At 38.3% G+C, this 14,815-nt stretch overlaps 2 protein-coding genes across 2 annotated transcripts; one reads left to right on the top strand and one right to left on the bottom strand.

Moving 5' to 3' along the window:
* ppt1 (palmitoyl-protein thioesterase 1 (ceroid-lipofuscinosis, neuronal 1, infantile)) lies at window positions 1-7,023 on the bottom strand. The gene is made up of 10 exons (XM_046059724.1): window positions 6,871-7,023; window positions 6,092-6,214; window positions 5,054-5,163; window positions 3,717-3,844; window positions 3,391-3,461; window positions 1,955-2,057; window positions 1,720-1,810; window positions 1,037-1,135; window positions 873-944; window positions 1-449 (listed from the first exon to the last, which is right to left on the bottom strand). Exons 2-10 carry the CDS (start codon window positions 6,204-6,206, stop codon window positions 327-329), a joined length of 912 nt encoding a protein of 303 aa, XP_045915680.1. The 5' UTR covers window positions 6,207-6,214; window positions 6,871-7,023; the 3' UTR covers window positions 1-326.
* On the top strand, window positions 6,968-13,552 carry LOC123977175 (ras-related GTP-binding protein C-like). Its single transcript, XM_046059723.1, has 7 exons — window positions 6,968-7,461; window positions 8,453-8,656; window positions 8,759-8,958; window positions 10,673-10,787; window positions 10,880-11,022; window positions 11,118-11,266; window positions 12,450-13,552. The coding sequence occupies exons 1-7, from the start codon at window positions 7,282-7,284 to the stop codon at window positions 12,590-12,592; spliced, it is 1,134 nt and encodes a 377-aa protein (XP_045915679.1). The 5' UTR covers window positions 6,968-7,281; the 3' UTR covers window positions 12,593-13,552.
* Window positions 13,553-14,815: the final 1,263 nt, after the last annotated feature.

Below are 14,815 nucleotides of genomic sequence, written 5' to 3'. Positions count from 1 at the left end.
TGTCTTTTCATTTGTCTTTATTGGATTAAACGTATGTGTCATATGTACAGATCCGGTTGAATGATTTACATCAGGGTGTTACAAACAAAAAACATAAAAATCTCAATCCAACATTTCTAAAAACATTTTGACCTCCTCAGAACAGCTCACATTGGAAATAGTAATACAGCAGTAGAGTCACATACATTAGATGCTAAAATAACAAGGCATAAAACAGTATCAACATGCTACAAATGATCAGTGCAAAAGGAATGAATCATGTGATTTCTGCACCAGCTCTGGTTAATAAGCCTGTCTTTACTCTTATATTGCATGATGACTGGTGTCTAGTGTAAATAAGGCAGCAGGTTTTTGTTGAACCACTCTCTGGTGAACTGAAGGTGGTCTCCCTCACTTTCCAGAAATGCCAGCTTTCCAGCCTTCTCCATTGCTGCCAGGCCCAGACGATCCTGCATGTGGGGACAACTTATTTTTCAGAAATATAATCGTCTAAAAGGTCATCTTTGTAGGATACTACACCAGTGTCTGAATAATTTAATTAGCAATAAGACCTTTTTAAATGAGTGAGGATGAAATGTACAGGCAACTAAAAAAAAGGTGCGAAAGGACCTCCAAACTATTAAAAAATAAACAAAGTAAGACTGAATTATTTCTAAATCCAAGACAATTTATTACCACATTTCCAAGTTGAGAGAGAGAGGGGGAAAAAAAGAAGGTCCAAATGACTGCAGCACAGGTCGACGTTATGATTTATATCCTTAGTACGGACCAAAGACGCTGGATCCCATAATGCCATCATCAGGTTTATTTTCTCAGACATTTAAAAGTTTCCACAGGTTAAAGAAACAACCCTCACACTACAACACGGTTACCTCTTTGTAGAGAACGCTCTCCTGGAGAGTTTCAGTCTCCTTGGCCTGGCCGGTTTTCAGGAAGCCGAACCACTACAGCAAGAATCAGGACAAGATGATTTGTGATGCTTACAGTTTATATACGCAGCGGTTATGTAATGTCGAGTCTGTGTTCAGTACGTTACCTCTGTGTCAACAGGATCCACTACAGTGTCCTGCAGAAACTTGACCATGACGAACTTGTCCAGCAACTGAAGATTCTTCTTATAAGTCTCATTTACCGCCTTTAAAGCAGAACATTTTATATCACAAAACACAGTGAGAAGGCTGATTATGGACAACTTGAATCAGACTGTAGAAACATAAATATATAAATGTGAAGAAACGTTTACAAGGACTTTGTCCATCTTATCAACCTGCATGAATAAATAAATGAATGTAATATTTACTCTTCCTATGCCTTGTATACATTCTATATACCTAAATCACTTATTAAATTAGTTTGACAAAATAAATCAATATCACTTTATAATAACTCACCCTTTCTAAGAGTTTATAAAGTTGTAACTAATGATTTATTAATTGTTAAATCCTTCAATCACACTTTATGCATTGGTTATAAGCTGCTAATAACCAAGTATGGTTAGCCATGTTTTTCTATTTGCTACCAATGCTGTTACAAATGTTTATTCATTAATAACATTTATTTTATCAAACTACTTTTTCCAAGATCAAGAATAATCATATTATTTTCCCACAATAGCAGAAAGCTAACACGCTCGCATGACTGCTCTCCTAAACTAATTCTAGAGAAATCTGGATTCATGCAAACTTTGCATTTCCTCTCATGTCTGGTCTGCATACTGACCCTCTCCTGGTTGATGTCAGCCAGGAAGAGGCTGTGTGTCTTGTACAGGTCATCATTTAAGGGGTCATGCCAGTACTGGGCCTGCACCAGGCTGATAACACAACATCCAGTCAGTGCTATAGATCAGTTAAACAGAATCATAGTCTGCGCAGTGGTGATGAAAGCCACACAACATTAAGGCTGCTGAACACATCGGCACCACTACATCAATCAGAGGGAGTAAAAGACAACTTACTGTTTTTGGACTAAGTCAGTGTAAGCGCCGCTGTTCAGAGCTTTGCGTATCATGTCACAGATGTGGGAGCTCTCTCCGGGACACCTGGGCAGCCCGTACACTCCTGAGGATTAAAAAACACCGGTTGAAGACACCCTTCTTCTTGTTGTATCATGGCAAGACAGAGTTTGCGATGCTGATGATTCAAAGTCATACTGTATTCCAGACCTTTTTAAAAACTGATGGAGGAGCAATACATAAAAAAGTAGAGACACCACTTGTATGGTTTTGACAAAGGGCTGACACATCTTCATAGTGTCAACATGGCAAAGTCCTTAAAGTTCTTACAGAGAAATTAAAATGTGAACATCTACAGTTCAGTGATGCTAAGCAATTTCCATTTTCTGGGGAAGAATAACAATCCCCGCGACCCTGTAAGCAGGATAAGCGGTTGACAATGGATGGATGGATGGATCATAACAATCTAATAAAATCTAATTTAACTTTATTTTTTAAAACAGGAAATTCATTTGGTCAGAGGTGAAAAGGCGGTACAGAAAAAAATACATAAAGCAAGAACATGTGCTATGCTCGAAAGCTCCAGAAAAGCTACTAAATGGACTTTGAGAAGAGATTGTCTAACTTTGAAACCCAAGTATTATTTAAGGTTAAAATTTTAAAAACAATGAATACCGCACTACTGGAATTTTATGAAACTAGCTTGTTTTACTGGTTTAATCTGTCAACAACAGCATTAATATTAAATAAGAGCTATTGTTACAGCACTTTAAGTTCAACTCTGTTTGTTATATATTTTGTGCCTTAATTATTTGACAATCAACAACAACATTACTAACAGATAAGAGCATCTGCAGCTGAACATAATGCAAATCTGAGCTGTAAACCAATCCTATTGTGAGATATTATGGGTATTATAAGATGCCTGTGGTCAAGCAGTTTTTCAATATTTCTGTATAGATAATTAATACCCAGCACCTGGAAACAATTTAAAGGATGGGTCAGGCGTCATTAAAAATATTTCTTATTGTCAACAAATCCCATCAAAAGACTAAAACCAACCATGCAAACTCTCAATACTGAATGGCAGTACTTTCTGTCTATGGCACTCAACACCATTTGTTCTTACAGAGGATGTAAATCTTTAAAAACTGGCCACAAATATATAGTTTCATTTTTTAAAAGGGCAAAGTAATTTCCTAAAACAACTGGACAATATAGTTTTTAGCAAATGTTAATCAAACAAGAGTAATGAGTACATTTGTTGGGGACTATTTTGGTGTATGCGGGGAAATGAACTACAGAATAAGATAACACACACACACACACACACACACACACACACACACACACACACACACACACACACACGTTTTAGCGCTAACTTTGCCAAGGGAAGTGAGCGGGACTGGTGTTTTGGTTTTTCATAGTGATCTTACCTTGGTGCTGGCCACCAACAGAGATCAGGTTTTTCATTGGTGGAGAGGGACAGCGCTGAGCCACAGCTCTCCTGTAAGGAGAGGAACCAGGAGTTAAAAGTCAATGTGAGTTTCCTCATTCTTATCAGGATACAAAAACTTTAAAAGAAAACATGCTCAAACAGAGGCTGCATGATAAGGACTGAAATCATCCTATTCTCTAAGTCTTTCATTCACTCTGCTGAATACTCAGGCAAGAAGGGAAACTACACAAACACAAAATTTGTCCAATTTCTACCACATTCACAGAACAAGACCATTCAGTGTCCAGAACAATAGTTACATACAGAAACTGTGCTCCCTGTGAGAAGCCCATAGCATTGTATCCTTCTTTCAACTTTGGGTCCTGAGCCAGCTGACTGCACACCATGGAAACCTGCTCATTCACATCCATGAAAAACCCGTTTTCTGTGTCCTGCAGGAGGAGAAACATGAAAAAGTTCAAAGCATGACAGACAGATTAAAAGAAGAACACGAGCACTGTCCACAAGGAGAAGAGCTGAGAGAGAAAGTCGTGATGTTACGACGGATCAAAGCAGAGTCACGCTGGTTTGCTATGAATATTAACACTGTAAAAGTGACATAGTGAAGTTGTAAGGGAGCAATTTTTCTGATGCAACTTGAGCCACTAGCAATGCAAATACCACAGAATATGAATCATTCCACGTCATGTGGATGTATCAATCAAACCTGCTGTGAAGCTTGGTTCACATGGGACATTCTTGGCTAAACATATTTTTTCACATGCATTGTGTTTTTGCAAGAGGAAAGAGGTCCTGAATGGAGGGGGCGGGATTTTTTTAGTCGAACACTTTCACAATCTAGCTGTCTCTGGCTAGTTTCTCCAACGTTGCCTTCCCCAGCTTTAAGTTTGGAGTTACTGAACTTGCTAAAGCTAAAATACCTACTTCTTAGCAAGAGAAATATTGCTCAACAATGTCATATGGATGCAACTGCCATTTTATATTACAAAACACATTGCAGAACAGAAAATGGGAGTGCAGATTTTCTCTAGCAACTTTATTAATTAACACACTAGAGATAAAGTTAACAGTTTTCTCATGAGGGTTTTGGCACTGGCTAGAAAATATGTTTTTTTAAAAGGTTTTACAGTGTGAAAGTTCAGTGGCATCACCAGGGGACATGTATAGGGGTGCTGTATTTGGCTGCCTCATCACAAACTGGCCACTGTTACAGACACTACATCTCCCAGAATGCCTACCACTGAAACAAGTGTAAATGCTTAAGCCAATTTATTAAAACAGGACTTGGGAACGTGAGGAGAGGCAGAACAAATGAAGCATAAGGACAGAGAGCATGTGGCTGTAAGGAGCTTGGACAAACAGACTTTGAAGAGGACATGTACAGAAAAGTATCTTCATTTCTAAAAATGGATTCAGGGGGAAGAAGACACATTTAGAAAAGGAAAGCTGACACTTTATGTTGAGGACTTTTTGGAAATTTGTTGAGTTCCAAATAACTTGTCTCCCCTCGGAAGTTTTAAGTTGGACCTTGGACTTTGATATTGATTAAAGACATTACCTGAGTTGCCTGTTTGATAACTTGTGGACTGATGAGTACAACTTTCACCTTTTGCCCGTTATATTGACCTGTAATGACATACCTGAATAGCATTCTTTCCAATCATCAGCGAGACCACATAAATGCCAGAGATCTCCTCCTCAATCATCTTCTTTATTGCCCCCATGCTGAGTGGGTTACAACAGTTGTCACCTTGTGGACACAAACAGTCACTTTATTATCATTTAATGTTTAAACTATTTAGCTAAACTTGACACAATGTACAATGTCAAATACCATACAAAGAATAGAATATATTAAATTATTATTATTATTATATACTGATACCAATTTATCTGAAATTAACTCCCATCAGCCAATAACATCGGCATGCTAATTTATCGGTCGGACCCTAATCTGTTAACATATAAGTCAGTGCACAGTCTTCTGCTGTTAAACCACCGAGAAGCTTCAGCAGAGTCACAACACCTTTTATAAGCACCTGAGCGCTCGTCGCTGAGGGAGAAGAGAAAATGTTTTTGTATTTTCACTTCCCTTGACTGTATTTTCCCAGCTGGTATGAAACCAGTATACCCCTGAGGCTGCACACTGCACCTCTCTTACATTACAGGTCAGGTAAGATTTGTATTTCAACAATGCTATGATCAGTGTAAATGTACAAGTTTGTGTGTTTTTTTGCTTTCACTTTTGCTAAAATGCAGGTAATAACATCGTTGGATGCATAATGTATCATCATGCTCTCATGCAGGTTAACTTTCCCTTTCTGTTCTGAAATGTGGCTGTGTGAGGTGCAGGTTTTGTCTTTAGTTTAAGTTTGTAACACAAAGGAGACACCCGACCCCATGTACATTGTATAGTGCAGAAAACTTAATGCTAACCTTTAATATCCAAAAAACCCTTGCCAGCACTAAGGAGTTAGACAGAGTTGAATATGATTTTCAACGTTAAAGCTACTTAAGGGAAAATAAAAGGTGAGAACTGAATGCTGAAGGGTTAAATGAGTAACTCTAGGACCAAATTATTCCTCAAAAAGCTCATAATTTATAATTTGACAACTCCCTAGAGATCAATGTAATGTTTTTAGCCCCTCAGTATGAGAATGGGCAGCACAGTCACTCACCCATCCCATGCCACAGCACCAGTGGTACGGTCCCATTGTTGGACTTATAAACTGGGCTGCCAGCAACCAGCAGCACTGGACCAGCGAGTAGGAAACACAGGAGGGCTGCTGTCATTCTGGACCCTGAAACAAATACATAGGGGATCAGTGTGCATTTTATGTGTGCATTTATAAAACATAATTACATTTTCCCTTTGTAGTATTCAACAAGACATAACTCTGCAAGACGTGGGCAAATAACCAGAGTAATGAACGCCTGTCTCTGTGTACATTATTTGTGCTGCTGTTAGTTTAATGCTGTATACTTTTTAGAAAGCATTCACTTTATAAAAATGGGTTTGCTGTGTAGCTGTTATATGTAAGTTAATACATAGTTTATATATATATATATATATATATACAAAAATGTTTAGACCAGTCAGAGGTGTTGCTGTTAGGCATGTGAAAAACAGAAAGGTGTGTGCATTTCCTGTTATTTGCAATGGTTTCAGTTCAATATAACTCCACAGAGACTGTCTCAGACATATCAGCAAAACAACACGGCCCAGAACAGTACTAATACAAGATAAAGATACTTTAAATGAGGCAATGAATCCCGGTTAACTTAGCTCGAACATGCTAACTAATCTAAGATTTACAACAAATAAATCACTTACTAAATACATTTTGAAATATGTAGTAGCTGTTTTATGTTATGAAGAAGGTTAAAATCAGCTCAACATTTAAAAAAAAGATATCGTAAGTGTAATAAGCATTACTAATGCCCCAAACGTACTCACCGTTTATGTATCCTTCCTGCTTGTGCTCGTTGAACTGGCTGTCACATGACTATGTTTGGAGCGAACAGCCAATCAAATGTAAGGGGGCGGGACTAGTAGCTAAGGGGGCGGAAATATGTAACTTGTGACTAGCTTTTTTTAGTAACTCTGCCTCTGTTCTAGTCTGATGTGTTGAAATATATGCTGATATTCTGATTAGCCGACCTCTTTGTAACATTTATTCTAAACCCCATGTGGACAAGTTCCGGCCTGACGTGGCATTTTAACATATTAACACCACGCTCCAGCTGCTAGCTTATATTAGCTTGCCATGCTAGGTCGTTGTGATAATAATCGACAACATTCCTGGACGAGTTGTTTAGTGAGGAGAGCGTAGCCGAAGAGAGAGCAGGCCAGGTAGTAAAGTAAGGGATGTCTATCCAGTATGAGGAGTCCGCATTAACGGGGAGTTACGATGTTGTGGGGTCGTTTCCCAAAAGTTTTGGCTACGGGGTGGAGGAGCCAGACATGGAGGAGAGCTCCACAACAGCTGACAAACCGAGGATACTGCTGATGGGACTGAGGCGGAGTGGCAAGTCATCTATTCAGAAGGTAACCATAAACACACTTTAAGTTACACGACTGGGACATGTATAAATATACAATGTAAGCCTAAAACTAATTTCTAGGACTGTTGCATTTGACTGCATTAGTTTTAGCTTTGTGTACCTTAATATAAACTGGCTGTAATTGTGACGTTGGCTGATAAATAGCAAGCATTTTGTTAACCAGAGAGACAGAGACAGATATGATATAACCTTTGACCAATCAATATATCACTTTTTTAAACTCTTGCATGTAAACATCTGTATCAGCCTCAATAATCAGTCTGGCTTTATAACATATACGTTCTTCAAGTCATTTTATATTGTGATGTAGTAGATTTTCTGGAAAACGTATTTTGAAATTGTCTGTACAATATAGACACTCTATGTCCCTTTTTTAACATTGATTCAGATATGCACAAACTCCACAAGATGCCCTTTAATTAACAGGGGGGAATGGGAGACACTTCAGGAACATCAAAATTGGAGGGATTGATTTTCCCGGATGGACATACATTGAAATAGTGTATAGTGTACTGTGCAAATGTTTTATTAGTGGAAAAATGCTGTTCAAGTAAGAATGCTTTCAAAAATAGACATGTAAATAATAATATAATATAATATTTCACAATAAACAAAATGCAAAGTGAGTGAACAGAAGAAAAAAAAACTCTAAAGCTGATGAAAAGATGGTGTGACCACCCTTTGCCTTCAAAACCGCGTCCCAATACTGTGTCTAAACCTTTTGCACTGTACTGTGTCTATGTATGTATACACACACGCACGCACAGTAGACAGAAGTAGCAGTAGTACAATTATACAATATAGAGAAACAGAATTACATTATTAAGTAAATAGAGAACAATGCATGTAATATTATAAGTAAATATTAAATGTGATCAGTTAAAAGGTTTTAGGTAAAATGTATACTAACAGAATAAAGAGTGAATCAGAGAAGACACTAAAAGTAAAAATAATCCTTATGCACCTCTGACCAGGTTGTATTTCACAAGATGTCACCCAATGAGACGCTGTTCCTCGAGAGCACCAACAAAATCTACAAGGACGACATCTCCAGCAGCTCCTTTGTCAACTTCCAGATCTGGGACTTTCCTGGCCAGGTGGACTTCTTCGACCCAACGTTTGACAGCGAGATGATCTTCAAGGGAACCGGCGCTTTGATCTTTGTCATTGATGCTCAGGTAGGATAACATTAGTTTAAACAGAAGTGTACATTGTAGGTTTAAAGGCTTCCTGTGTGAGCTAATTGAAACACCATTAACATTTGTCTCTCCTGTTGTCAGGATGACTACGTCGAGGCTCTTGGGCGGCTACATCTCACCGTGTCTAGAGCCTACAAAGTGAATCCAGACATTAATTTTGAGGTGTTCATCCATAAGGTAGACGGTCTGTCAGATGACCACAAAATAGAAACACAAAGAGATGTTCATCAGAGGGCCAACGATGACCTGGCAGACGCCAGCCTGGAGAAGCTTCACCTCAGGTGAGGGTCTGACATGTCTGCACAGGTTAGATACTGAGATCGTTACTAAGAGCAACATGTAGCTGCAGATCACACCAAGAAACCACGTTTGTTTTTACCCTTTTAGTCTAACAGAATGGAAGTTGTATGTAAGGGATGTTGCTACCAAACAACTGAACAAAAATTAAATCTCGTGTTTAAATGTTAGCACTTTCAAATTGAATCTTAGCTGAAAGACCAGAAAGTGAGCGCTCTGTTTAGAGTTGCACTCACCAGAGAAACCCACAGAGAGCAGCCAACACCCAACTCCACAGTTTCTCTCAGCTCTACAGAGCATATTATCTTCTTTTATCATATTGTTGTGATTTCTTGGCTTGCATTTACGCTCTTATCAACCTTGTTTCCAGCAACAGCAGCCAGCTATTTTCAGGGGGAAAGTTAGTTGAAAGTAACAACTTAGTTGAGCATTTAGCAGCTAAAACATCAAATAATTAATTCTTCAATATTTAAATTTTCCATGTGCTTGTGGTTTTTGATATTTTTAATTTTTTACAAACATTATTATTGTCTCATGTTTCACATGTAAAGCTTGCATTTTAGTACCTTTTGTTGTCATCTGTGATGTGAAAACATCAGACTTCCACACAGTCAGAGAAGTAAAAATTGAGTTTTGCTGACTTCACTGCATTCAGCACCGGAGCTGAGAGCGTCACAGCAGCGAACAGAAACGAGTCCCACTGCTCTCAGTTTCCATCACAGTTAATTTTGTGGTTAGGAAATTTTGAGAAAAGACTGTTTGTTAAAGGTTACAGCCTGACATGCCGTTGCTCCTGCATTGCTATGTGTAGAATGATGTAGCTACAAAAAAGTGCAGTGATTCGACTGACAAAATGCAAGTCGGCTCGAGGGCTTCTCGACTGGTGACTCCAAACATCAGTGTTTAGGGGGCAGAAATAGCCAAAAAATGAGAGTGAATATTGGAATCAAGATTGGTCAGTTTGTCATATTTGATGTGTAAATAAGCAGTTCTTCAGAATCTGGTTTTCACATACAAGGAATTTGCTTTGGGTGCGTTCATAGTAATAAAATAAAAGATAAAAACAAATAAACAACATTCAAGAATTATATTGATAAAATAGAAAGCTAGACAATAAATATTATAAAAAATATGTACAATATATCTGTTTTTATAATGAAATAGCTGTACAGTTTGTGCAGGAAAGTTCAAATATAGATATGAGATAATAGTCCAAAAGATGTGCGTGAATGTAAAGCATTGAGACGGTGTCTATGGGAGGAGAGTTTGTGTCAGTAGGGTTGCCCTGCCTTTATAATGAGGCCAGCGGCTAACAGGAAGAAACTGGTCTTATTCCGTGAGAGCTTTGGTCCTGATGGGCCGCAACTCCTGCCCGAGGCAAGTGTCTGAACAGTTTGTGTTCCAGGGTGAGAGGGGTCAGCCACAAGCTTTCGTCCTCGCAAACATGTTTGCCATATGTCATTGTTTTTTTGTCCTACTTCCCTCAGGTGGTCGAAAAATTAGTTAATGCAGCTATAAAACGTAACTCAGTATATCTAACTCATAAATCTAATAAATGGAGCAGTTTCTCACTAAATCACTGTGAAACGGTTGGATCGGTTTATTGTTTCGTCCTCATAGTAAACAGCCATGACTTCAAGCTTTTGCCCAAACTTGTTTGCTGACGCTGTATTTTTGTCTCCTACTGTCCCCACCCAGCTTCTACTTGACCAGTATCTACGACCACTCCATTTTCGAAGCCTTCAGTAAAGTCGTCCAGAAGCTCATTCCTCAGTTACCAACGCTGGAGAATCTTTTGAACATTTTCATATCTGTACGTTGTTTAATTTTTGTTACTTTCACTTTGTTTAACTACAGTGTGTCCTGTTTGTACCTTCTCTTATGAACGTCCTTCATGTGTTGCAGCATTCGGGGATCGAGAAAGCCTTCCTGTTTGATGTTGTAAGCAAGATTTACATCGCCACAGACAGCTCTCCTGTGGACATGCAGTCCTACGAACTCTGCTGCGATATGATAGATGTTGTCATCGATGTCTCCTGCATTTACGGGTGAGAAGAATTATATCGTATGTGTTTTAAGTGTTGGCAATGATCGTATCCTTTTTAAGTTTAAACATATGTTTCTGTCTTCTCCTTCTTGGCAGGCTAATGGAGGATGGCAGTGGTTGTGCCTATGACAAGGAGTCTTTGGCTATCATCAAGCTCAACAACACTACAGTGCTTTATTTGAAAGAGGTCACAAAGTTCCTCGCTCTCGTTTGCATCCTCAGAGAAGAGGGCTTTGAGAGGAAAGGTGTGTAGTTTTAGATTATATACAGTTATAGTGGCATTATTAGAGAAGTGATTTGATTATATGGGATGTCCTAAATGTTTGATTTAAGTGTGAAGTAACCGACTGTAAAGTGTCTCAAGTTAAAAATGAGGTTTGATCCTACAGCTTCATCAATTCTAAGCTAGCTATATTTTTAAAAACGCATCTTTTTCTCTCTGGCTTTCTGTACATACTATACAGCTTGTTGTCCACCCCCAGACTTCCTCTGCTTGAAATCCTTTAATTGCTGGCCAGATGTTTTGGTGTTAACGGTGAAAACAATGACTAGCTGTGGCCAGTAAAATTAAGAAGACAACTTTCTGTTTTGTTAATCTTTCATTGTGGTCTCTCATATAAAGTGTCAATATAGCTGATAACATAATGTTATATACCTGTGAGTATGTTTATTTTGCATTGGTGGAGTGGGACTTAGTTGGTTTACTCAAGTACGGTACTTAAGTACAAGTACAATACCTCTGTACATTCTGTGAAATTGGCAGCAACCAACCAAGAAAAAAAACCTGTATCCACAACATGTTGTTTTTACACCTCAGTTTTTGTTCTGATTCAACAAACAAGATGTAATGTGTTAATTAGTGAGCTTTAGAGGTGCCGGAAGGCAGATTTTCTCACTTTTGGACAGAGCCAGGCGGGCTGTTTCCAGACTTTATGTCAAGCCAGTTTTATTAATATATGTTTTTATATCATAGTTTGCCACGGGGTGTTTTACAATCACCCTCTGTCTTTACACCCTCGATTCGGATAAGGAGGGATCCTTCTCCCAGGATGCACAGACATGCAACAGAATACACCAATGTAAAAATATTACAATATGAACAAAAAGCTGCGATAAGCTAACCTGCTGGTGGCTGTAGCTTCATATTTAACATATAGACAAAAGAGTAGTATCTTCTCATCTAATTCTCAGAAAGAAAGCAAATTAGCGTATTTTCCCAAAATGTCCCCAAGTGATCCTATTATTGTTTTTCCCGTTCTAGTGTGGATGGAGTTTAGATGAAAATGCTCGTGTGGAGGCGTGTGTTTTTCTCACCCAAACTGCGCCTTCACATTTAGATTCAGTGATTCTAGAGTTTTGGACACTGCATTTTACATTTCAAATGCTCTGTCACTTTGAAATGAAATGACTTATTTGTTGTCTTTGCAGGTCTGATAGAGTACAACTTCCATTGTTTCCGAAAAGCCATCCATGAAGTATTTGAAGTTGGTGCCCCACCACAACAAGTCAGCTCGTGCAGCAACAACATGAAAGGCCTGCAGCATGCCGCGCGGAACGGAAGCGCTGTTTAAATGGTGAAGACGAGACAAGTGTAATTCTTTTCCTTGAAGTGCAGCGAGGCCGGTACGATGTGGAGAAATAATATGAAAGCACACGTGCCTCCTGTCGAGCACAATCTACCTTACCGTGTGTGTGCCTGACTGTGAATCAGTTAGAGGAGCTGCAGCTGATGAACTCAATTCTGAATGATGAAAATGTAGCTCCGGACTTCCTGCAGAGATTTGAAACCAGCAGACTAAATCTGATTTTCCTGGTTTGCGAAGAGGAGAAGATATGTGTTGTTAGAAATATATCTGTCCAGTATTACAGGTGACATATGCCAAAAGAAACTCGACAGCGGTTCCTACTTTCTGCACATTTTTTCAATATTTAAATGTCAATTAATTCTGTCGCCTGTGTTCGCCTCTGTGGCCAGTTGTATTAGTAAAACAGACTTCTGATCCAGTTAAATACTTGTCGTCAAACTGAGCACACTGTAAAAGCTCCATTGACTCAAGCTACGACTGTATTTTCCAGGAACTACACTTTACACTCTACAACAGTACCAACTTCTTTTATGTTCCTGCTTGTTTTACCTTGAAATATTGAGTGCTGTAAGTGGATTTAATCCTCAGTGTGAAAAAGAAAAGCACAGTGTTTGTGTTACAGTGTTTTCTGTTGATAATGACTCATGCGACTAGCGACTGGTGCTCTGCTAAGGATCTCCACAGACCAGAACTGTGCCAGTTACACCATTAGAGCCTTGGTTGAACAACATGTTTGTCTTGATGCAGTGTAGAAATAACTGATGATACTTTTCACTCGGCCAACCAGCCGCACCTACTGACAATTGACCTTTTGTAGCTTAATGAACATTATGACCAAATTTACTTCTCAGAGATTCTGACTTGAATAATAATTTAGAAACCTTGAGGATTTCTTTTTATTGCTGTACACACAATTCTTTAATAAAATGTGTTTCATATTTTTGAGTAAAGTCTAACTGTGTCTTTCATATGGAAGCACATTTCTGCCACTTTGAGGGAAAAAAATCAACAGTTTTGTCCTCATTACTATCTTATTTTGTGAAAGTTATTTAGATGTCACAGTTTATCATCATTTTACAATAAAATATTAAACTTTTCCTCCCCATTTTTAGTTAAGACAAACAAAATTAGTTTAATATCCACCAACTTTTCTCATTTTGTTTTGTGTTCTCATAATCATGACATATTTATTTCGTAATTATTATAAAGTGTGGCATAGTCGTCACATGTCGCTTATTAGAGTTTCATATAAAGCTAAAAATCCCCCACCTAACTTTTTCCATCAGTTTCTCATAATTCAAGTTTTTGAGAAAGCGTCTCATAATTATGAGATACAAAGTCAAGATTTGAGAAAATTCCATAACTATGACAGTAGGTAATAATTATAAGGTATTTTAAGCATGACATAGTATGTAACCTATCACCTAATTTTTTCTCATGACTAAGTATCTCATAAATTTGAGTTACAGTTAAATATCAAGCCTACATGAAATGTTTTTCTCCCCTCATAATTATGAAATAAAATATATTACTACAACTTTGTCTAAGCCATAACATTAAGACATTATCTCAGAAGTATCAGATCGATCATAATTATTTAAAAAAATTAAACAATAAACTAGGCAGGACTGGGCTTCCATAGTACATTACATTATAAAAGATTGTGAGAGTTAAAGTATTTTTTCAGACATTTAGTTTTATTTTTTTTTAACTAATGTTCATCCACCCACAGTTGAACCGTTGTTACTACTAGGCTTGAACAGCAGATGGCAGCATATTTACATGTCTTACAATTGTCAACCCTCACTCATCTTGCTTGGGCAATAATTCAAAATGATTTAATTTATTGTTTAGACCTAGCAACTCATTCAACGGTCCTATATAAGCTTTAAGATGCCATCGCATCTTTTACACATGTAGTGTACATCCTGACTTAATGAACAGTGGCAGGATGGAGCCACAGCTGAAGCCTCTAATCGTCCACAGACCTCCTGCTCACTGCTGTGGAAAATGGAGGTCAATGAGAGAGAAAATTATATCTTGCTCTCCGGGATCCTGCAGTTTGCAACCGACCACGTAACATTTGGTGTAGCCGAGAAAACTCTGAGAACTGACTTGAGAGTGAAAGACAACGCAGAGAGTGTGCAGTATTAAGCTGGCGCTCAGCATCCTCATCCGTGTGAGGTGTGCAGAAAAATTATGCCAATA

The sequence above is a fragment of the Micropterus dolomieu genome, linkage group LG09, assembly GCF_021292245.1.
Source record: "Micropterus dolomieu isolate WLL.071019.BEF.003 ecotype Adirondacks linkage group LG09, ASM2129224v1, whole genome shotgun sequence".
Taxonomy (NCBI): Eukaryota; Metazoa; Chordata; class Actinopteri; order Centrarchiformes; family Centrarchidae; genus Micropterus; species Micropterus dolomieu.
Note: the sequence above shows the minus strand (reverse complement) of the source record. Positions and strands in the feature narration are given on the sequence as shown.

What these genes read in the sequence shown, in the direction of transcription:
- ppt1 (XM_046059724.1), bottom strand. Translation starts at nt 6,206, where the DNA reads ATGACAGCAGCCCTCCTGTGTTTCCTACTCGCTGGTCCAGTGCTGCTG. An exon ending in TCACAGGGAGCACAGTTTCT is followed by an intron (nt 3,462 to 3,716) that starts GTATGTAACTAT and finishes CTCTCCTTACAG; the next exon opens with GAGAGCTGTGGCTCAGCGCT. An exon ending in ACTGACTTAGTCCAAAAACA is followed by an intron (nt 1,811 to 1,954) that starts GTAAGTTGTCTT and finishes TTGTGTTATCAG; the next exon opens with CCTGGTGCAGGCCCAGTACT.
- LOC123977175 (XM_046059723.1), top strand. Translation starts at nt 7,282, where the DNA reads ATGTCTATCCAGTATGAGGAGTCCGCATTAACGGGGAGTTACGATGTT. An exon ending in CTGGAGAAGCTTCACCTCAG is followed by an intron (nt 8,959 to 10,672) that starts GTGAGGGTCTGA and finishes GTCCCCACCCAG; the next exon opens with CTTCTACTTGACCAGTATCT. An exon ending in TTTTGAACATTTTCATATCT is followed by an intron (nt 10,788 to 10,879) that starts GTACGTTGTTTA and finishes CATGTGTTGCAG; the next exon opens with CATTCGGGGATCGAGAAAGC.